The 23,108-nt window shown below is 50.3% G+C and overlaps 1 protein-coding gene across 1 annotated transcript in view; it reads right to left on the reverse strand.

Moving 5' to 3' along the window:
• Positions 1–957: 957 nt before the first annotated feature.
• The window catches only part of PYGM (glycogen phosphorylase, muscle associated), a 41,316-nt gene continuing 19,165 nt past the window's right edge, over positions 958–23,108 (reverse strand). Inside the window, exons 9-19 of the mRNA XM_084824035.1 lie at positions 21,397–21,543; positions 20,059–20,222; positions 18,202–18,316; positions 15,618–15,719; positions 14,675–14,822; positions 12,667–12,725; positions 9,567–9,708; positions 9,106–9,313; positions 5,318–5,452; positions 2,581–2,647; positions 958–1,695 (exon numbers count right to left, since the gene is read on the reverse strand). Of these exons, the coding sequence (XP_084680161.1) occupies positions 1,543–1,695; positions 2,581–2,647; positions 5,318–5,452; positions 9,106–9,313; positions 9,567–9,708; positions 12,667–12,725; positions 14,675–14,822; positions 15,618–15,719; positions 18,202–18,316; positions 20,059–20,222; positions 21,397–21,543 (1,440 nt within the window). The 3' untranslated portion in view covers positions 958–1,542. The remainder of the gene's footprint in view (positions 1,696–2,580; positions 2,648–5,317; positions 5,453–9,105; positions 9,314–9,566; positions 9,709–12,666; positions 12,726–14,674; positions 14,823–15,617; positions 15,720–18,201; positions 18,317–20,058; positions 20,223–21,396; positions 21,544–23,108) is intronic.

Here is a 23,108-nt window from a genome sequence, read left to right on the forward strand (position 1 = left end):
GGGGCATCCCTTTTTTTACAGGCCACCCAGTCATTGTCATCCTGCATTTTCCCTGTCGTTCCTCCACCTTTTCTCAAACCACAGGAAGTCTACCTTTTTCCAGAAGAATGGAAGAATAGTGTCATCAGCAGAGACGTGATAGCCAGAGGGTCCAGTCATACTGCATTGCCAGCCGCTACATAGAAGCCTTGGATCTCTGAGGCTTCCAATTATCCTACGCTGTCTGGCTGCTGCAAACAGGCAAGAAGAGTGACAGAGGCCATTTCCACTTCTCCATCCTTTGCCATTTCCCCCTCTAGACAGGCCTCTGAGCCCATCTAGAGGAGTCACGGCCAGGGGCAGGCGAAGGTCTGGAGAGGCCATAGGATTCAGTGGATCTCAGCCTCGCCTTCCTTCCCCGCCCACTGGAACATCCCCTTTTCTCCCGCTCCAAAGACATCCGAGGACACTTTTGCAACCTCGGGAAACAGCTGCTCTTTCCGCGGCTGCGGCAAGGAGAGGCATCGGGACGCAATCTCGCCTTCCCAAAGTCATAGGGGTTTCTAAGGCAGGGGTTCCCAACTCGGCGCCTGCGGGACCTCCTGTGGCACCCCCAAAGCTCTTTGTCCCTGCCCCCTTCAAAAAAGTATTTTTTAATAAAAATTTGAAAAACGCTAGCGCGCCGGGTTCTTCCTGTTCCTGAACCTGCTACTGATCAGCTGTTCAGCGGGCAGGAAGAGACAGCAAGGCAAAGGGGTGGAGGGGAGAGAAAGAGCGAGGTCAAAGGCTAGAAAGGGAGAGAAATGGCTGCTGTGTAGCTTGGCTTGTCCGAAGTGAGCTAGAGAGGTTCAGAGGGCTCCCAAACGTGGTCGCACAATATAAGGGCAATATGATATATGAACCGCCCTCAGGGTAACAGGCTGAAGGGAAGTCCAATAATCCCAACAGCCCTCTTCAAACATAAATCCATTTCCGTCAGCAATGGTAGTTTTAAAAACTTTATTTGTTTTCGTTTCGGCTTTGTTTTGGTTCAGAGGCCCCGTCCTCCAAATTTCACATTGCCCCACTCGACAAAAGGGGCAATGGTGCCACTTTGCAGGCAAGAAAAATAAAAACCACTCTCCCTTCCCGGCAATTCCCCCGCTACAGAATAAAGACGGGACAAGAGAAGCAACTTTTAAAGCAAGGAGGATGTAGTCAAAATCGCCCCCATGAAACAAACACCTTTGAAATAAAGGCAGGCAAGGTGGAAATCCCCCATTAAAAAGCAGAGATCGGCTATAGAGGGGGAGATGCAGGATGTGGCTCCCCCCTAAAATAAATAGTAGGGCTCGGAAGCAGAAAGAGGGGAGGGGACGTTGTGCATGCCCCCAGCTCGTGGCTGCGGGTTATGGGCTGATCCTAGGATGGGAGGGTTGGGGAGAGACCCTTTCTTTCACCTCTTACAGACAAAAAGTGATTGGACATTCAGAGCTGGGATGGAAAGGGGACCCACTGCTTTGCGGCTGCCCCGCTGAAGTTGCTGGTTCCAAGGGGAGACGGTAAAGAGGAGAAGCTGGGTGCTCATTCCCGAGGTTCGTCAGGGGCGGGGATCTTTTGGCGAGTGGGCTCAACCCCCCAGATTTCACGGGCGTACTGGGAGATGGTGCGGTCGCTAGAAAACTTTCCCGAAGTGGCAATATTCCTGATGACCTTCTTTGTCCACTCCTTGGTGTTCTGGGGGACAGAGAGGAAAGTGATGGCCCATGAGAGGAAGGAAGGAGCCGCTGTCGCCCCCTCCCCAGCCCCACAATTACATGCTTCCAGGTCACCAGCGAACACCTGTTTCGAGTACCCTGCCGCTGGAGGTTTGACAACATGGCTGCCCCAAGACAGTTTGCTACCTGAGCTGAAAAGAAGCCACCTGGACTGGCAAATGACTCTCACTTCAATACTGCCTGCATGAGATAGCATCCTCCAGCACTCCTGAGGGCCGCAAGCCCATCTAGGGGAGCAGGGTGGGCTGACGGCGTGCACACAGCTCTATCCTCCAACGGAGTGGAACGACTGGGTGGTGTTTGGCAAGGACAGTAGGGGAGCTGCGGCCACCGCCCAACATCGGCCACCTGGGGCAGCTCACGGCAGGGCCGGTCCCATTTGTCTGGCAGCGTCAAGGAACGGGGCCTTCTCGGCCGTGCGGACAGCTTTCCTGGGACCAGCCAGGGCAGCGAGCGAGTGCCTTTTGCGAACATGCTGGAAACCTCTCCTTTGGGAAGGCCTTTGTGGCATAAAAAAGGAGATATTTTTAAATATGTTCAGCGACACATAAATCATAACATGGCTGCCTTGTTGCTGTTCCTCTGTGAGTCTCTAAGGGTCCACTTGTTTTGGCAGGGCTTCCTTTTCAAAACTGACCTTGACTGTTAATCCAACGTTAACCAGGATATCTATTTTCTTTTTTTAAGAGTACATTAGAGAACCTTACGCTTGCATCTTTTGTGAGCAAAAAAAAGCAACTCCGTATCTGTTTTAAAAAAACCAGCTGGGGGAAGGCTTGAGTCGTAAGTCCTTTTGTCACAGTGCCAACCCGCCCACACCACTGGGCACGTGGGTCCAGCTCACCTTGTAAAGAGCGCTGACTTTCTCTTGACATTTTATGTAGGCGTCGTAATCGGCGAAGACTTTGAACCTACGGGAAGGAAGAGAACGGAAAGACAAGAGTCCGTTTGATCCATGAAAAGGGGACATCTGTGAAGAAGACCCTCGCTGAGAGAGTTAAGCAGAAGTACTGAGAACAGAACAACAAAGCCACGCAAAGGTACGCCTCTCGGGATTAGCTACTTTAGGAAGGCGTGCGTATGATTTACACAACTTGGGTCCTCCCTTACACCATACAATCCCTGCCGCTGAAAAATAATAACACTCCACATCCTGCCCCAACCTTTTAGAAAGCGGAACCCAGGGAAACAGAACATTTCTTTTCTAAAACATGGGTGTGTGGGGGGGGGGATGAAATGTTAGGGTTGAAACCTGGAGTGTGTGGCGGGGGAATAGAAGGTATCTATTGAGTTTGTGGGGCGATGGGTCCCCTCAGTCAGCAAGCCCACCTCAGACTGCCACCTGCTGGACACAGTGGCATAACCAAAGGCCCAGAGGGGGAGGTGAGTTGCGAAATTCTAACAAATTGTAAGTTGTTTTCCTGGCTAAATTCAAGGTGTTGGTTTTGACCTTTAAAACCCTATACAGTTCCGGCCCAGCCTATCTCAAGGAGCGCCTCCAGCAACACCTGACAGGCCGCTCAACAAGATCCGCCTTGGATGGGCTTCTCTCTGTCCCATCAGCCAGGACAGCTAGACTGGTGAGGACGAGGGAGACGGCCATCTCTGTGGTGGCCCCCACTCTGTGGAACTCCCTCCTAGGGAACTCCGCCATGCCCCCTCTTTAATGAGCTTCCGCCACGCATTATCCAGGAAATTCCTGACTTGTGTGGCGGATAACTTCCTCCTACAGAAAGTAGAGGAAGGAACTAGAGGATCGGCTATCCTTGACTTGATCCTAACCAACAGAGATGACTTCGTGGATAAAGTAGCAGTTACAGGAACTCTGGGGGAAAGCGACCATGTTGTACTTGAGTTCTTGGTTCTAAGGGAAGCAAAAGCCGAGTGTAGTCAAACGCATACCCTGGATTTTTAGGAAAGCTGATTTTCATAAACTCAGAACAATGATCAGTAAGGTCCCATGGCAAGCGATGCTAGCGAGAAAAGGAGTCCAAGATGGGTGGGAGGTTTTAAAAAAGGAAATTCTCAAGGCACAATCACAAGCAATTCCAACAAGAAGAAAAGGTGGAAAGAAAAAAGAAAAAGAAGAAAAGACAACAGAAGAAGCCAATGTGGCTTCACAAAAAGCTTAGGGATGACCTGAAAACAAAAAAGGACACATATAGGAAGTGGAAAGAAGGCCAAGTAACAAAGGAAGCATCGCTTCCAAATCCCGGGAAGTACTAGTTCCCCTCTACTCAGCACTGGTTAGGCCTCATCTGGAGTACTGTGTCCAGTTCTGGGCACCACACTTTAAGAAGGATGCAGATAAACTGGAGAGGGTTCAGAGGAGGGCAACAAAGATGATCAGGGGACTGGAAACAAAGCCCTATGAAGTGAAATAACTGGGCATGTTTAGCCTTGAGAAGAGAAGACTGAGGGGAGATATGATAGCACTCTTCAAGTACTTGAAAGGTTGTCACAGAGAAGAAGGCCAGGATCTCTTCTTGATCATCCCTGAGTGCAGGACACAGAATAATGGGCTCAAGTGACAGGAAGCCAGATTCCGGCTGAACATCAGGAAAAACTTCCTGACTGTAAGAGCAATACGACAATGGAACCAATTCCCTGGGGAGGTGGTGGGCTCTCCCACACTGGAGGCCTTCAAGATGAGGCTGGACAGCCATCTGTCAGGGATGCTCTGACTTGGATTCCTGCATTGAGCAGGGGGTTGGACTCGATGGCCTTGTAGGCCCCTTCCAACCCTACTATTCTATGATTAAAAACATGGTTGTTCAGGCAGGCATTTGGGGTGGGTTAGGGTAATTTTAGAAATATGATGTTTTTAATGTAGAATTGTATTGTTTTAAAGTGTTTTATTATTGTGCATCGCCCAGAGTGGCCGGGTGACCAGCCAGATGGGCAATTAATAAATTTCATAAATAATAAATAAATTAAATAACACTTTCTGCACCCTCTTTATTGCCCCCTCTGCAGCCTGCCTGCAGGTCAGACATTGAATCCACTCCCTTGCTGCCTGCCTGCCCTTCCTTGAGCCCACTAAAGCGGGGGTGGACAATTTCAGGGGCTCCCGGGGCCAATTTCAACTCCCCCCACCCCGGAGCCCCCTGGGAACCACACCACCGTCACTGTGGCCACGTGACAACAAAATGTGTCAGTTCAGCAGCAAAGTAATTGGTGCTTTGTGGCTGGACTTCAGCCGCAAAACAAGCTGGTGTCCTAAACAGGCCAAATGTAGCTTTAAAGCAAAGCCCGCGCCTCTTTCTAAGGGCTAAATGTGGCCTTTGCCGGCCACCGTCGTGGTTTGCCCGCTCTTCGGCTGCTGTCCCCACTGCAGCAAATCCGGCGGCTGTGGGGGCACACTTAAGGCCAGGGGGCCGCCGGTTGTCCACTCCAGCACTAAAGCTTCCCTCCCATGGGGATGACCGGATCAGCTCGGGCTCCCGGACCATTTCGACCTCAAGGAGGCCAGAGGCCACACAGGCCCCCGAGGGGTCCAGCAAGAGAGCCAGGACGTTCAAAGAGCCTTTGGCCAAATCCGCTGCTGCTCCCCCACCTCTTCCGAACTCCGCTGTTCTCACCTGTCATGGTACATGAGCATGTTGACGATGTCCTTAAAGAGGTCCGGCTGCTTGGGGGAGAAGAAGCCGCTGCTCAGCTGGTCAATGGCTTGCTTCAGCTCAGGCATGTGGTCGTAGTAGTCCTTGGCACAGTAGCTGTGGGGAGAAGGAAGCCAGCTGATCGCAGGGGGCACAGCCTTCGGAGAGACCATAGCGACACCCTCTATTCTCCTCCCGTTCCATCCAAGCCAAACCCGGCTGCAAGTAGCCTTTCCTTTCAAGCCATTCAAGCGCTGCAAAGGTGTGTCGAATGCAACTCTCATAATTCCCAGCCAGCATTTCACCTCATTTCATTTCTTATATTTCTATACCACCCCACAGCCAAAGCTCTCTGGGTGGTTCACAAAAGCCGCAAACCATTAAAATACATTATATAAAGTACCAAAACCACTGACATAAAAACATATAAACAGACAGCACACACCCCGGCAACATATATCCAAAACCCATTTTTAAACCATCCACCAAAGATGATCCAGGCCCGGATCAAAAACTCATTGTCTGCTGCCAAATGCCTGAGAGAAGAGGGCGGTTTTAACAGGGCACAGAAAAGATGACAATGTTGGCACCAGGCAGGCCTCGTAGGGGAGATAATTCCACAATTGGGGGGCCATCAGCGAGAAGGCCCTCTCCCAGGTTGCCACCCTCCGAGCCTCCCTCAAAGGAGGCACCTAGAGGAGGACCTTGGATGCTGAACGTAGTGTATGGGTCAGTTCATGCCGGGAGAGGCGCTCCATCAGGTTTTGTGGTCCTGAGCCAAATAAGGCATTACAGGTCAAAGGCATGTATAATGTGTATAATGCATGTAAGGCATTATAGGTGTAAGGTATGAGATAGGTATGAGATATGTAATAAGGTATGTTAGAAGGTATAATATGTTATAAAGTATATGTTATATGCCTTATAACATATATGTTAGAAGGTACGTATAATATATGTTATATATATTATAAGGTATAATAAAGTATGTTATAGGCATAAGGCATGTAATAAGGTATGAGACAGTATAATATGTTATAAAGTATATGTTATATACCTTCTAACATATTATATATGTTAGAAGGTACGTATAATATATGTTATATATATTATAAGGTATAATAAGGTATGTTATAGGCATAAGGTATGTAATAAGGTATGAGACGGTATAATATGTTATAAAGTATATGTTATATACCTTCTAACATATTATATATGTTAGAAGGTACGTATAATATATGTTATATATATTATAAGGTATAATAAGGTATGTTATAGGTATAAGGTATGTAATAAGGTATGTTAGAAGGTATAATATGTTAGAAGGTATATGTTATATACCTTCTAACATATTATGTATGTTAGAAGGTATAATATATACTGAAGCTGAAATATTTTGGCCACCTAATGCGAAGAGAAAACTCTCTGGAAAAGACCCTGATGCTGGGAAAGACTGAAGGCAAAAGGAGAAGGGGACGGCAGAGGATGAGATGGCTGGATAGCATCACCGATGCAATGAATATGGACTTGAGCACGCTCCGGGAGAGAGCGCAGGACAGGAAGGCCTGGCGTGCTCTGGACCATGGGGTCACGAAGAGTCGGACATGACTGAACGACTGAACAACAAAATAATATGGTATGTTATAGGTACAAGTTATGTAAGGTATATGTTATAGGTATAGGTATGTAAGGCATTATAGGTATCATTATACATGTGTTATAGGTATAACGCATGTAAGGAGTTATAGGTCAAAGGAGCACCTTGAATCAGGCGCGGAAACATACAGGCAGCCAATGCAAGCAGGCCGGAATCGGTGTTATATGTTCGGAGCTTCTTGTCCCTGTTATAAATCTGGCCGCCGCATTTTGCACAAGCTGCAGCTTCTGAACTGTCTTCAAGGGCCGCCCCATGTAGGGTGCATTGCATGGACTACAACTCCCATCACTCCTAAACCGGGGATAAGGTTTCTTCTGTATTGCTCCCTCCGGAGTTAACAACTGGTCCCCTCTCTCTCTCTCCATTCAAGAAGGGTGCAGGGGGTCAGGGCATGCCTTCTTTTTAATTTGGCTTGTTAAATGGTCGTTAACAGTTTTTGGATGATATTCTGGAGGTGACGGACTCGACCTTGGGGGAGCTGGGGGTGGCGACGGCCGACAGGAAGCTCTGGCGTGGGCTGGTCCATGAAGTCACGAAGAGTCAGAAGCGACTGACCGAATAAACAACAACAACAGTTTTTAAGGCTGTTTTCACTATTTTACCATGCCTTTGTGCGTTTATGAGTTTTGTTTTTGGAATATTTGCCGACTGCCTTGGCTAATTCCAGAAAGGCGGTATAGAAGTGCAATAAATAATAAATACAACTATTCAGAAGAAAACCACATACAGAAGGTTCATATAATAATACAATTGTTTCACTCATGGGCTATTCTGGTATTCTAAAGATCAGGGATGGGGAACCTCTTTCGCTCTGAGGGTGAAATTTAATTTCAGAGAAGCTCTTGGGAGCAGCGTTTCAGTAGTGGGTGGGGCTGAAGGTAAAAGGGGGCCAGGCCAAAAATACCGGCGCATTATCATTATACCTGATGGAACGCCTCTCTCAATATGAGCCTCCTGAGACATTCAGATCAACCTCTGAGCCCTTCCTCTGAGTACCTCCTCTGAGGGAGGCTCAGAAGGTGGCAACAAGAGAGAGGGCCTTTTCAGTGGCGGCCCCCCAATTATGGAATGATCTCCCCACTGAGGCCTGCATTGTGCCAACACTGCCATCTTTTCGGCCCCAAGTTAAGACTGTCCTCTACTCCCAGGCATTTAATGGCATATGATGGGACGTTTATGTGAGCAGTCTTCATCAGGTCTAGTATCTTATTTAAAATATTTTTAGCTGTTTAAATTTTGTATGTTAAAAAAAAATATACTATGTTTTATTATCTTGTGTTTGAGGTTTGTAATTTTGGGAACTGCCCAGACAGCTTCACCTAGTGGGTGGTATAGAAATGACTTTCTTTCTTTCTTTCTTTCTTTCTTTCTTTCTTTCTTTCTTTCTTTCTTTCTTTCTTATTTATAACAACAACAACAACAATGAAGCCTTAGAAGAGGCATTTCAACTTTTTAAGAATGCGGGGAAAATTGCACAAAAGCCAGGAAACCGCAAAATGATCAGTGGCTGAGGAAAAGGAGATGAGCATCTGGGGAACCCCGGAGTGCTGAACTGGGACCTCAGGATGGCTGGATTTGGCCCCCCGGCCCGAATTTCCCCAACCCTGCTATAGATCCTTGCCCTGACAAAAAGCACCGAAATCAAAATGCATGCCGCATCTAGCTCTCTAAAACACTGACAGCATCTGCAGCTTTTGCCTTCTCCCCACGCCACCCCCATAACGTCAGTTTTGTACAGCCCCTAGCACATTATCAGAGCGGTGAAAGGCAAAGGATCCCTCCCACCCAAGGTTAAAACAGTGGAGGCTGGTGGCTCCAATGTCAGGGGGGCAGTGAATCCACTCCAGGTTTCAGCCAGAACCAGTCAAAACTCTAAAGTAGCTCTCCAAGGGGCAGAGCAAGGGCACATCACCTTGGAGAGCTCCTTTAGAGTCCTGACTGGTTCTGACTGAAACCTGGAGTGGGTTCACCGCCCCACCTAAGCCTCCACTGGGTTAAAAAACAGGGCAGAATAGCTACAGGACAAGAAAGCTGCAGGAAGTCGGAAGGAGATGAGGCGGAAGGCCTTGCAGCCACGCACATGCAGAGCAGCACAGCCCCTTTCTAGACGCACCCCTTCTTGTCCAGCTCCTGCACGTCCTCCACCTGCATTCCGAAAATAAACAAGTTGTCCTGGCCAGCTTCCTCGGCCATCTCCACATTGGCCCCGTCCATGGTGCCGATGGTGAGCGCCCCATTCAGCATAAACTTCATGTTCCCGGTGCCGGAGGCCTCTGTGCCAGCCGTGGAGATTTGCTCGGAGAGGTCAGATGCAGGGATGACTGCGAGAAACGGTGCAGAAGGTGACTCAGTGATGGAAGGCCTTTGGGCCAGCACAGGGCACGACGTCACAAGAGTGACAAGAAACTAAGAACTGGTGGCTGCGTTTTTCCTCCTCCCTCCCTCCTGATCCATTTGCCTTTTGTGTTGTGTCTTTTGGACTGTAAGCCGGAGGGCAGGGAGTGTCTCGTTATTAATCTGCATGATTTGTGGGCTGAAGAGTGGAGTAAATACATAAACAAGAGACCAGTATACCTTTTTCAGCCAGCGAGACGCGATAATTCTCCAAGAAGAGCATCTTGAGCCGATCGCCGATGACAGGGTCATTGTTGACAATGTCTCCGATGGATGTGATGAGTTTGATGATCATCTTTGCCATGTGGTAGCCAGGGGCAGCCTAACGGGAGGGAAGAAGGAAGTAGAAAGGCAACCGTAAGTATCCCAGTTGTCAAGGAAACACCAACACCAACCTTACTCCCTTTGGGGAGGACCCACAGCTCAGTGGAAGAGCACATGGCTTACATCACAGGTGCAGAACCTCAGACTCGTAGGCCAAATCCGGCCCACGGAGGTTTCCCGAATGGCCCTGGCCATGCCCCATTCCCCCAGCCACAGGTCACTGGGTTGCGCCTGGCTCTTGCACCGTTTTTCTCTCATTCTCCAAGGCTGAAATGCCCCTCCGATGGCGAAAATATGCTGGTGTGTTGGGCTCCACCCATTCTGCCTTTGGCTCCACCCACCACTAGAATGCGCCCCCCCCCCAGCTTCTTCAAAACGGAATTCATCCCTCGCACAGAAAGAAATTCTGCACCTCTTCTGCATGCGAGACTCTGAGGAACTGCTGCTGCTCTGAGCGGACGATACCAAAATTGGGCTGACCCTGTGTAAGGCCACTTTGTATGTTCAGAGGATGGGGAAACACTTCCATTATTAAGCTAAGCCCTCCTGGGGTGAAGCAGTGACTTAGGCCAGCCAGCAAAGATGCCACATCCCTTTGACAGCAAAAAGGCTGATATAACAACACTGGAAGTGTAAACACCCACCTCCAATAAGGCAACGGGTTGAGGACCTTACGACGCTTTCAGTATTGAACGGGGGGGTATATAGACGCCACCTCTGAATGGATTCTTATTTAGATACTTGGCCTGTTTTGTTGAAGTTTATGTATAATTCTTAGAAAGCTGTATTTTCAACTCGTGTGTGTGTGTGTCTCTCTGTGTGTGTGTAATACACACACACGCACACTTCATATGGTATTAACAGTCAAAGCCCTAAACAGCTTGGGGCCAGATCACCTAAAGAATCATCTCCTCCCATATCCATCTGCCCTGACCCTAAGATCATCTTCAGCAGTCCTTCTCCGGGAGCCCCTGGCAAAGGAAGTGAGGCAGGCGGCTACCAGGAAGAGGGCCTTTTCTGCTGTGGCACCCCAGCTGTGGAATAAGCTCCCTAGAGAGGTTTGCCTGGCGCTTACGTTGTGCTCTTTCCAGCACCAGGCAAAGTCCTTTTTATTTTCCCAGGCATTTTAGTCTTTTCACTCTGTTTTAAATCTGTTATTGTATTTTATGCTAGGTCTTATTTTGGTTTGTACTTTTATACTGTAGCTTTCAACTTTTACCTTTCATATTGTATTTTATGATGCATTTTGTGGTTTTCATTGTTGTGAACTGCCCAGAGAGCTTCGACTAGTGGGTGGTACAGAAATGAAATAAATAAATGAATATGCATGCATTGAAATTGATACAGGGCTTTTCTATACAAGGCTGTTTGTCGCTGTATCTGCTTTCGGTTTCATCACAGCATTGAGCTCCAAGCTCTACACAAAGAGCATTTTCTTTCCTGCTTGCACTGGCTGCCTGTATGTTTCCAAGCCCGATTCAAGGTGCTGGTTTTAACCTATAAAGCCTTACACGGCTTGGGACCACAATACCTGACGGAGCGCCTCCCCCAACACGAACCTACCTGTATACTACGCTCAACATCTGAGGCCCTCTTCCAGCTGCCTATACCAAGGGAAGCTCGGAGGACGGTGACAAGGGAGAGGGCCTTTTTGGTGGTGGCCCCCAAATTATGCAATGATCTCTCCGACAAGGCCCACCTGGCGCCAACATTGTTACCTTTTCAGTGCCAGGTTAAGACCTTTCTCTTCTCCCAGGCATTCAGCAGCATATGATAAGTTTTAATTGATTCTGGAATGTCTTATGGTTATGGTTGTTTGTTTTTGAGATTGTTTGTTTGAAGTTGTTTTAGATATATGTTTCTTTTGTGTATATTGTCCGTTCATGTGTTTTTTATGTAAATGGTTTTTAATCTCTGTATATTGTATTTTTAATGTTTTTAATCTTTGTAAACTGCCCAGAGAGCTCTGGCTATTGGGCAATATAGAAAAGTAAATAAATAAGTAAATAAATAACCAACCAACCAACCAACCTCTAGGTGGAGCTGTGCTGTAGCAGAATAGCACAAATACACAAGGAGAAACAAATGTCATTTTCCCCATTTTTAAAAAAAGAAGAGTTCTGAAAAAACAGAAGCAAAACTGGAGGATCACAGTGTCGTCTAAAGAGCCCGTAAACAACCAAGAGTGAGGAATCAGGAGTGCACGATAAATGCCTCGTGGAGAAAAGCTCATATTCAGATCTATGTAGCTACCTTTTTTCCCCATTCCTCTTTTTTCTTGGTTGAAATTTTAAAATAAAACATTAATAAAAAAAAAAAAGATGCCGCCCAATCCCTCGTCCCAGAACGGCTGCTTAGCAGAGCCCTTGCTTTGCATGTAAAAGGTCCCAGCTTCAAGCTCTGGCATCTAGACCAGGTAAAAGGGTCTGGTAACAGGGGATGGGAATAAGCTTTCTCCTCCTGAGAGCCGTCATCAATCGGAGGAAACAATATTAGGCTCAATCAGGGGTGCGGAACCTCTTTCAGCCTGATGCTCTCGGGGGCTGCGTTCCATTGGTGGGCAGGGCCAAAGGCAAAAGGGGGGGGCCACAAATGCCACTCAATTGTAGCTTTAAGTTCCCTTCCTGCCTTCGGAAGAGAGGCATTTCAACTGTTTTAAATGGAGAGGAAACTGCACAGAAGCCAGGAAAACGATGGTTGACTGGGGAGAAGAGGTGGAGCCATTTAGGGAAGTCGCGCAGGACCAGCATGGGACGTCAGCACGGCTGGATTTGGCCAGGCCTGTGGTTCCTCCCCCCTGGGCTAACTAGACTGGTAGGCTGACCTGGTATGTTAGCCAGGCCAGACCATTTTACCGTCTGCTGTTGCCTTCCTATTTCCCCACGTGCCTGTTCCCGAGTCACAACGCCCTGCCCGAAACAATACGCCTCAACACCCTCCGGTTTTTGGTTCTTACTTTGCCGCCAATCATGACTGTCCGTGGCACAAAATGCTTGTTTGGTTCTCTCCTGATCCCTGTAAACAGATGGGGGGGGGGGATAAAACCACAAGCCACACATGAGAGAGAGAGAGAGGGAGAGGAGAGAGAGAGAAAAGAGAAAGGGAAAGACCAGCTGGACGGTGCCCCTCTCGGATCTTCCAGGAGGTTGGGACGGATATGCGCCCGTCGTGAAAACCTGATCTCATGAACGAGTGGCAACACTGAGTGGGGGGTCAGGGAGCAGACCAACCCGCCATCACCATCTTGCCTGCCCAAAGGCTGGCAGCAGGAGAGGAGGAGATGGGCCTGAGAGAGGGCCGGGCCGGCGTCCAGGGTAGGCATGGTTGGGCATCTGCCGAGGGCCCACACCCCAGCAGGGGCCCCCTGACGAGAGCCCCCTGGACTTGCTCCTCCTCCTCTCCATCGTTGCAACCGGCTTGCTCGCCTGCCTCTCGCTCCGGCCCAGACAACGGTGGTGGGGAGGAGGAGGAGCGGGAGATGCCCCGGCCAACTTTCTCCCTGGCTCTCCACCTGCCAAGGAAGCAAGTGGCAGCCATGATGAGGAAGAGGAGGAGGAGCAGAGCAGCTCATGACCATGGCGGGGAGAAGATGGACTCACGGAGGGAGGGGCCCATTGGGGTGTCATGCCTAAGGGCCCCCCAACACCTGGAGCCGGTGTCGGAGAAGCTCTCTGCTGTGGGGATGGGACTCCTCCCTCCTGTCCCAGCTCAGCTTTGGGAGATGAGAGAAAGCGAGGGCCGAAATGCAGGATTTCCCCCCCAAAGCAAGTACTCGCTTTGGAAGAAGGATTCTCCTGCAGACAGCAGTAAGGGAGGAAAGGACTGAATTCCACCTGCCACACCCCATGCCTGCTCTGATCCCATAAATTATCAGCTGCCCCAGACGATGCCATTTGCATTTTAAAAAAATGCCTGCCCGTTCAAGGCAAAGATCATTAATATGATCTATAGCAGGGGTGAGGGACCTCTTTCAGTCAAAGGGCCAAAGCCTTAGGAGAGGCATTTCAACCTGTTAGAATGCGGGGGGTGGAGCCAGGGAACCACCAAACGATTGGCAGTTGGGAGAAAGGGGTGGTGCCAGGGGAAGGGGGCGTGGCCTTCCAAGGAACCCGGGGATCCCGGGAGGGTCAGATTTGGCCCCGGGCCTCAGGTTCCCCACCTGTGATCTACAGTTTGGACCCAAGAGTTAAGATAGCCGCTCACTCGCATGCTTCTGCCTCTGCCTCTCCCTGCAATCCTCCGGAGCCCTTTGAAAGCCAGCTTGGCATAGTGGTTAGAGTGTTGGACTCGGGAGACCCGAGTTCTAGTCCCCACTTGGCCATGAAGCTCGCTGGGTACCAGTCACTGGCTCTCGGCCTCACCTACCTCACAGGGTTGTTGTGAGGGTAAAATGGAGAGGAGGAGGATCACGTGTGCCACCTTGGAGGAAAGGTGGGATATAAATGTTAGAAATAAATTTCAAGGCTGCCTTGAGTCCCAGTATTGGGAAAAAGATGGGATATTAATAATAATAATAATAATAATAATAATAATAATAATAATAATAATAGGTTAGAGGGGGAGAGAAGGGGGTCAAATTGCTTCAGATGGCCAGATTCAATCAGAGGGCCACTAGTTGCCAATCCTACACTTAGCCAGTCACACAATGGATGGTAGGAGCCTGGGACTGCGAGGAAGTTCCCCACATCAGGGAGGGGAGGGGCTGCCAGTGGCGGCTGGTGGCTCTGATGCCAGTGGGGCTGTAAATCCGCTCCGGGTTTCAGTCAGAACCAATCAGAACTCTAAAGGATCTCTCCAAGGAGCAGAGCAAGAGCTTCCACACCTTGGAGAGCTCCTTTAGAGTTCTGACGGAAACCCGGGGCGGATTCATTGCCCCACGGACATCACAGCCACCAGCCACCAGCCCCCACTGGGGGTTGCATAGCACAGTGAGACCAAGCCAAGGCCGTACAGGGAGCACTCACGGTTGTAGAGCGTGATGACGTGGAGGCAGTTGAGCAGTTGCCGCTTGTACTCGTGAATCCTCTTCACCTGGACGTCGAAGAGCGAATTGGGGTTGATCTTCACTTTGTACTCCCTCTCCAGGTAGGCAGCAAACTTCAGCTTGTTCTCCTGGTGAGCAGAAGAGAGGGAGGGGTGAGCAGAGGTGACGCAGGGGACACGTTTGGCCAGAGCTCCCTGTATATTGCAGCCTCCCCCCTGAAACACAATGGTGCATGTAGGGGAAATCCGTAACCAATGGTGCAGTGGAGGGAGGGTGCACAGGGATGCGGCCCCGACACTTTTTTATTGGCGGGGACGCCAACGTTCTTGGCCACCCCCCTCAGACACCCCAGTTCCCTCTGAGCTCAGTTGCACAGCCAGGGGAAAGTGAATTTTCCCAGCAACCATATATTTTATTTATTGCATTTATATCCTGTCTTTTTTCCTCTTGCAAGGAACCCAAGAAGGATTACATTGTACTCCTCATCCTCCATTTCATCCTCCCCATTTTATCCTCACAACAACAGCCCTGTGAGGTAGGCTGGGCTGAGAGTCTGTGACTGGCCCAAAGTCCCCCAGTGAGCTTCCATGGCTGAGTGGGGACTAGAACCCAGATCTCCTAGCTCCCAGTCCAACACTCTTGCCACCACACCATGCTGCAGTCATGTTGTCGTGCAAAGTATTTGGGGGTGGCTGGGTCTCGAATGGGCAGCTTGGACCCATTCAGTTTGCCAAAGACCCGTGCCTGGTGGAGATGAAAACTACGAGAGCTGGTTGATCTGGACCCACACAGAACCTTTGGACTGCCCTTGTGGGCGTGGCTATCATGGGGGCTGTCATGATGAACGCCTGCACTTCCAGACTGACCACTCCACCACTGGGCAAGAGGCATGGAGACAACCCCTCCCACGCCACCCTCCTCACCTGCTTGACTTTCGCCACGTCCCGGATGAAGCCTTCATCTTCCACAAAGTTCAGGAGTTGCTTCAGCTGATCCAGGTCGGAGATGTAGTCTTCGCCGATGCGCTAGAAGAGCAGGCGGAAAGAGGAGCATCACGGCGACGGTTGAGGTGCTGCCCGCACCCTGTTTCTTATTTTTTAAATCATTTTATAGACGTGGCATTAATTGTGGAAATGCAATGAAGAGAGCAATCCCGCGCCCCTAGACAGTGTCTGGGGGGCCATAGGACAGTTTGGATTCCTGGATCCAAGGCTGGAGTCAGCGCTCTCACATTGGACCCAGGAGTCCGAGTGAGTCCAAGCTCCCTGCCCCCTCCACCTCGCAGCAAGTGTGAAGAGAACCACACCTGCTGCCCCTCCGAGGTCAAGAAAACGACCTCAGAGGGAAGGTGAAGGGGGCGTCTCCATGGGCAGGGAGGGGACTGGGGAGGGCAGCTTACAAGGAATCCTCCAGCCTCCCCGGCTTCCTTCCCCCACTCTCCCCAATGCTTCAGCTAGACAGGCAAAACAGCCCGACTAACTGAAATGCAGAGCGGGAGGAGTTCATCCCATGCTGCATTGGAGGCCGTAAGCCTCTGGGTTTGGAGGCTTACGGCCATCCCCATAGGACTGCACCCTAATACATGAGCTCTGGCATGTAAATAGCAGCTTTGGAGAGGCAACCGTGGCTGGGAGAGAAAGTGTTAAACTCCATTTCCCACAGTTCTGAGGGCTTTCTCCAGGCTGCCATTCTCGCAATTGAACCCCCAGCGACTTCAGCCCTCTAAGATCAAGGAAATGTATATTCTACAGACGTCGTTTCGCCTGGATACCTATTCAGGCATATGGACTGCTTATATTAATGTGTATATCTAAGATAGGAGTGTGGAATGTTTGTTAATGTTATGGTGAACTGGTGAACTTTTTTGCAGTTGTTAATTACTAATTAATGAATTAATTACTAATTTATTAATACATTAATTACTAATTAACAAATTAACACGAATAAATGAAAAAAGATCAGGGAATAGGGTATCTGGGCAGGAGGCTACAAAGTGAATGAAGGCTTTGAGTCAAAACAAAACCTGTGCACAAATTCAAGCTGCGAATGCAAAAGCAAAATTTGATGTCAGAATATTTTTTTAAAAACAAAAATAAACCAAACATATTATATCTAATGGGTGATTCCCCCCCCCCAAAATCAACACCTCCACCTTCTTTTCTATAACAATAATAGAGGACGTGTGTCTGTCCGTCCGTCCATCCGTCTGCACCATTGTGTCAAGGCTGTGAACTTTAGACACTTGAAACTTGGCATGCATATGAAGGGGATGCTAAGGGTGTGCACCTCGGCGTTATTTTAAATTAATTAATTGTAATTAACATGGTTGAACCGGCAGTAACATCTTCAGCGACTAGGTGGCAGGCTTAGGGAAGGCTAAGGCAGGCTTAGGCAAGCTTCCCTCACCAGTACATAGCTTGGCAGTCCATACAGTTTGAAGTCAGGGGATATTAGCAGGCTGAGAGACAGAGCTATACCCTTGCCCTCTGCTGTGGGGGCAGCCCCCTCAGGGGAATGGAGTGGACAGACACCCCTATATGGGGCCTGTAGGAGGCACCATGGAAAGGGGCTGTGACTAGGGGTACCAGATGTCAGGGTGGAAACTGAGCTGATAGAACCCCAGAGCAGTTCTGATTCTGAGGAGGATCAGCAATCCGTGGGAGAGGAGCCAGCTCATCCCTCACAGGCACAGCAGCTGGCAGAGATTCCTCCTGCCGGCATTCCTGAGATAGATAGTGATCCTGTCAGTGAGAAAGTGCGGGAAGGGGGCTTGCTAGACGCTCGACGCAGGGAGCGACGAGCGATGGGGGGCGCGGAAAGGAGACGTAGCACCCGTTTGGCGCGCAAGCAATGGCCACCTCCCGTGGACCCAAGGGAAAGAGGGAGGATCTCTCCCTAGCCCATAAGTTCAGGGTCTTCAAGTGATTCCCCTTCAAACGGGGACCAACTGCCTACCCAGAGCATAGGCTACTCTGCTGTTCCTTGCTTAGTCGCTGGTGATTAGCATCTGAAAGAGTCATTAAGTTGTAAAGGGATTAAAGCCTTGGAAATAATCCTTTCGTCTGTGTATTGAGTGGGCCACTGGAGTGTACTGAAAGAGGCCGCCAGGGCGCTCCTGACACCAGCAGGCATGGCTTCACTCAGACGGGGCGGGCACCATTTGTCCAGCTCTGGACAGCTGCATACGTTTGCTTGCGGCCTTCATTGTATCAAAGCAAGGGCTATTCCCACCCGTGCAAAGCCAGGTCCATTTGCAAGTGGCATGAGTGGGAAACCTTTGCTGTATCCACGCTGAATGCACACAACGCCTTCGGGAGGATTCCACCGGAACACTAGCAAAGGCCAAACCCCAGCCGGGGTGAGCTGCGGGAGAGGGGGTCGTGAATTCTTTGATGCAACTTGTGGGGGCGAGGTCAAGTTCCTCAAACGAACCGCCATTTCTTGGAGAAAGGAATATAGACCTTTGTTTCTCGAGAGTCCTGTTCTCCTTGCCCCGCCCAGCCTCACCTCAGCGATCACGTCAGCCAGCCCCGGGTTGCACAAGACGAGCCACCGGCGGGGGGTGATCCCATTGGTTTTGTTCTGGAACTTGTGGGGCTCGAACTCGTAGAAGTCTTTAAACCTGGAGAAGAAGGAGTAGGCAAGGAGGGGAAGGGGTTGTCATGAGAAAGGAAGAATAAAAAGAGAAAAGGAATGGGGGGGAGAACTTGGTAGCAGCAGGAAAAAGAAATGAAACCAGAAATCAGAAGAACTCTTTTAAAAAAGGAGGGCAACGATTCATTTCTGGGGGGGGGGGATTTGCATGGGGGTGAGATGATCAGTTGTGGAAGGAAGGAATCCAATTGCAAATGAGCGGGTTTTTTAGTTGCGTTCAGTGGCTCCTTTAGGATATCATGATAAACCATGATTAGTTCTGATGGGACTGAGGCTTGCACACTCTTCACCTTCTCCTCCTCCTCCTGCACGGCCGCAAGGAGCTTGGAAATAGAAGCTAAAGCTTCCAATTTACTGCAGTTCAGCATGGCATCCAAACACTAAACTGTGGCTCACCTTAACTATGGTTTGTTGAAACAAGCCATCTTCATAAACCATGGTTTGAAGTTGGCTTGTTTCAGATAAACCATAGTTAAGATTAACCACATTGGTGCAGCAAGGTAATTTTAGACCTCGGACTTAACAGTCTGCGGGGGGCTTTATGCGGGGCTGTCAACAGCTGGTTGGCCACGGTGTGAACAGAATGCTGGGCTAGATGGACCCTTGGTCTGATCCAGCAGCGCTCTTCTGTTCTTAAATGGCTATGTGTATTACTTCATTTATGTAATACCACTAGCATTTCTCACCCCTCTTCTAACTGCCATTCCATGCTTTAAAACTGTTTCTATATTCCCAATACCTTTGAACAGCAGCAACAAAACTATTTGCCAACCCTGATTTTAAAAACAACCACTGAGCATGTGCAGCTTTGCATTTTAAACTCACTTCAATCACAGTACCGTCATGACCACAGGGAATAAAATGGGAGTTTCCTTCTGCACCACCCACTTTCTGGGCGGTCCTCTGGGGGATCCCTGAGCTGCGGGGGCCTGGAACACAGCCCCAAAGTCCTGTCCTAGCTGCACCACAGACCGCAGTTTGTCAGATTCAGACAAAATGACAAACTGCAGTGAATCAAAAATGGAAGCAGGGGGTTGCCAATGCAGCAGTGCCAATGGAGGAGAAGGGACTGGGGAGCACACAGCCCTGAGGTCACAGAAGCCAGACTTCGTTCCCATCACAGTCCCACCATGGTTTATTGGGATGTCTGAACGCGGCCAGTGAGCGGAGAAGTGAGCCTCTCTCTAAAACGATCTGTCGCTCGATGGCTTGGATATCACCTGCTCTTGTGCCTTTAAGGGCAGCTCGAAGGGTGAAAAGGCGGTGGAGAAGCTTGTCGCGCAGTGGAAACAAACCGTATCATGATGACGGCGGTCGACAGTGGCGGTGACTCCAATTCAGGCGGGGCGGTGATTCCATTCCAGGCCTTAGTTACCACCAGCCAAAGTCCCAAAGGTGCTATCCACGGTGCTGAAGCCATTTGAGGGATAAGGTTCAGCACCCTGGATAGCACCTTTAGAGTTTGGGTGTTGGTAACTGAAACCCGGAACAGTGCTGCCCCTCTGGAACTGGAGTCCCAGTTTAATTTTAAAAAAACCTTAAACGCAATCAAAATCAGGAGGGGTGGGGAACCTGGCGTGTGCCTAGACAAGGGTCCGTGGGCACCTGGGCGCCACACTGGAGACCCCAGGGTAGCGTAACAAGGTCCCACAAGAGAGTGGAGGAAGGGGACGGGGGCAGAGCCCGCCTGCCGTGGGGCTGGGTACCTACACAGTGGCCTTCAGGATGTCAGAATGGATACGGGCCACTCCGTTGACGGCGTGGGACCCCACGATGCAGAGGTGAGCCATGTTGATCCGCTTCATGCTGCCTTCCTCCACCATGGACATGCGGCGCATCCGATCCAGGTCTCCGGGGAACTTGGCGTAGACTCTCTGTGGGGACGGAGAGGGACTCCAAACGAACCGCTGACGCTCATCCCCACCCATTCAGTAATCCCCCCACATACACAATCCCTGTTTCAGGCACCAAACCTGAACCACCGAACCAAAAAAAGTGCTTGGACTACAAGAAGGAGCCCTGCCCCACTTCCCTTTGGTCAGAGGCAGCTCTATATTTGGGGCAAATGGGGCAGTGATTCCCCCGTCTGTCCCTCACCTACTTGTGGCAGAGAGGACCCCCCAGAATCAGCTACACTGGCTCCACCGTTTCCAAGTACTCCTCCGTGTTAGTGTTTCCTACTGTACTCCTCCGGCCATCTCAGTGACTTCAGCCCCACCTGCCTCAATGGGCACCAGCCGCCACTGCCTTTTGTCACATACACACACACACACACACACACACCTCTTCAGCTACTGTCTTCAGAAGGCTGCATACTGGGGCAGGGCAACTTTCCCTCTATTTCCAATGTTCATGTTGTGAGTGCCGCTGCTTTTATAGCCGAAACAGCCCCATCCGTGCACAAAGGGGAGGTATCAGCAGGGATGGGAAACCCCACTTTTTGCAGAAGTACAAAACAAAATTTAAAAGGATTGTTTCCCAAACCCTAGGGGGACCCCAAAAACAGCACCATAAGGATGGAATGTGCTCAACGCACCTGACAAAGGTGGGGTGGGAGGGAGAGAAAATCAAGGGGGGAATGGAAATTCTTGGAAGAGGGCACCCTGAACTGGAGCATGCCATGCTGCAACATTTTGTTGCAGTTTCCCCTTGAAATGTAGCTGAAATTGAGGGGATTCAAAGGCTGGGGTTTGTGGACTTTATCAAGGGCCTCCTAACTCCCCACCACCACCAATATCTGTGCACTGACTGGAAATGCCTCAGGTCCAGCCTCCACCAACCCCATCTATACCCCCTCCCAATTCCTTTCCCAGAGTCTGAACTGGTACTCTAGAACAGGGGTGGGCAGAAAGCAGCTGTCCAGATGTTTGGGACTTCAACTCCCGGCATTCCTGACCCTTGGCCATGCTGGCAGGGGCTCCTGGGAGCTGACGTCCAAAACATCTGGAGGTCTGCCTTCTGCCCACCCATCCCGGTAGATTGTGAGGGTTCTGGGAAGGTTCCTCCTGCCTCCTCTCCCCCACCCCTCCCTCTCGGATTTGCACTCACATCGAGGAAGTGCTGGTTGATTTCATAGATGATTTCCAGGTGCCGCGGCAGGAGGGTCTCAAAGAGGTGCACGGGCCAGCGCTCCAGCGCTTCTGGCAACACCGTGTGATTAGTGTAGGCGCACGTCCGCACTGTGATGTCCCAGGCCTAAAACGCAAGGAACGTAGGAAGCCTCTTTATACCAAGCCGGTTCGTCCAGCTCGCTATTGTCTTACAGGGACTGGCAATGGCTCTCTAGGGTTTCAGGAAAGGGTTTTCCCAGCCCTACCTGGAGACGCTGGGGATCGAACCCGGGACCTTCTGTGCACAAAGCATGAGTGCTACCACTGAGCTATAGAGCTTTTCTAGATGAGGCTGTTTAACCTGCTGTTTCCACTTCCGATTTCGGCATGGATTGTTTTCCTTTCCTGCCTTTCTGTACTTTCTGCTACATAACCTCTAGGTGGCGCTGCAATATAGCAGACCAACGCAATTACGCTCGTGGGGAGTGAAGCTTTGCTATCCGGGGCCAGCTCCAGGTTTTGGAGGGTTCTTGGGCAAGACACCCCCAATGGTGTCTTCCGTGGGTCCACCTTCTCGCCACCATTGTCCCCAGCTGCTTTTGCTCCTCTTCCTCTTCCTCATCATGGCCACCACTGGCTTGCTTGAGAGGCAGAGAACCAGGCAGCAAGCAGGCCGTGGCATTCCCTGCTCCTCCTTCTCGCCGCCACCGTCACCTGAGCCAGAGCGAGAGGCAGGTGAGCAAGCAGGTTGCAGTGGGGAAGAGGAGGAGCAATTCCAGGAGGGTCTTGTTGGTGGGCCCCCACTGGGGTGCAGGCCCTCGGCAGGTGCCCAACTTTGCCAACCCTTACTCCATTCAGTCCAGCATCTTGTTTCTAATACTACTGTCAGGATGCCCCGGCTGCCTACTGAATCCTCCAATAGCCAGAATCAACACTCAGACAAAAGGGCTGCTTTCCAAGGCTTTAATTCCATTTATCCTAACGAAGCATATAGATGCTAATTGCTTGAGACTCAGAGGAACTACAAAGGAACAGCCATCTAGGGGTTTCTAAGGGTTAGGACATCAGTTGATCTCCGTTTGGGAAAAACGCAGCAACTCTCTGAACTTAAGAGGTGGGAGGGGAAGATCTCCCCCTCTCCCATGGTGCTTTTGGGCGCAGCTGTTGACATCGAGCCAATCAGGCTGAGCACTGAAGCTTGGTCCCTGCAATCTCTCACTTGTGCCTGCATCTGTGCCTTGCATCTAAAAATTCAAGTTGTCCCTCCCTTTCCATGCCTGGTTCACTGTCGTTCCCAGGGATTTGAGCAGGGGGGGCTCCCCCTGCAGCTGTGCCTCTGAAGTCTGAGAGAGTTCCTCCCCCACGAATTGTATCTCCTCCTCAGAATCAGAGCTGCCTTGGGACTCTATGGGCTCAGACACAACCCTGACGACTACTTGTACAGTGCTGGCTCCAGGTTTCGGAGTTTCTTTGGGAAAGACAGCCTCAAAGGATCCTCTCCTGCAGTGAGTATTTCTCAGCACCATGGTCAACGGCTACAATTGCTCTTTCTCCTTATTGCTCCCACTTGCTTGCTTGACGGGCAGAGAGCCAGCGAGAAAGCAGATAGTGGCATCTCCTGTTCCTTCTTCTCACCGCCACATTGTCTAGGCCAGAGCGAGAGGCAGGCAAACAAGCTGGTTGGGATGGGGAAGAGGAGGAGCAACTCTA

The sequence above is a fragment of the Heloderma suspectum genome, chromosome 17, assembly GCF_057233095.1.
Source record: "Heloderma suspectum isolate Gila_16-S chromosome 17, 16-S_ref, whole genome shotgun sequence".
Classification (NCBI taxonomy): Eukaryota; Metazoa; Chordata; class Lepidosauria; order Squamata; family Helodermatidae; genus Heloderma; species Heloderma suspectum.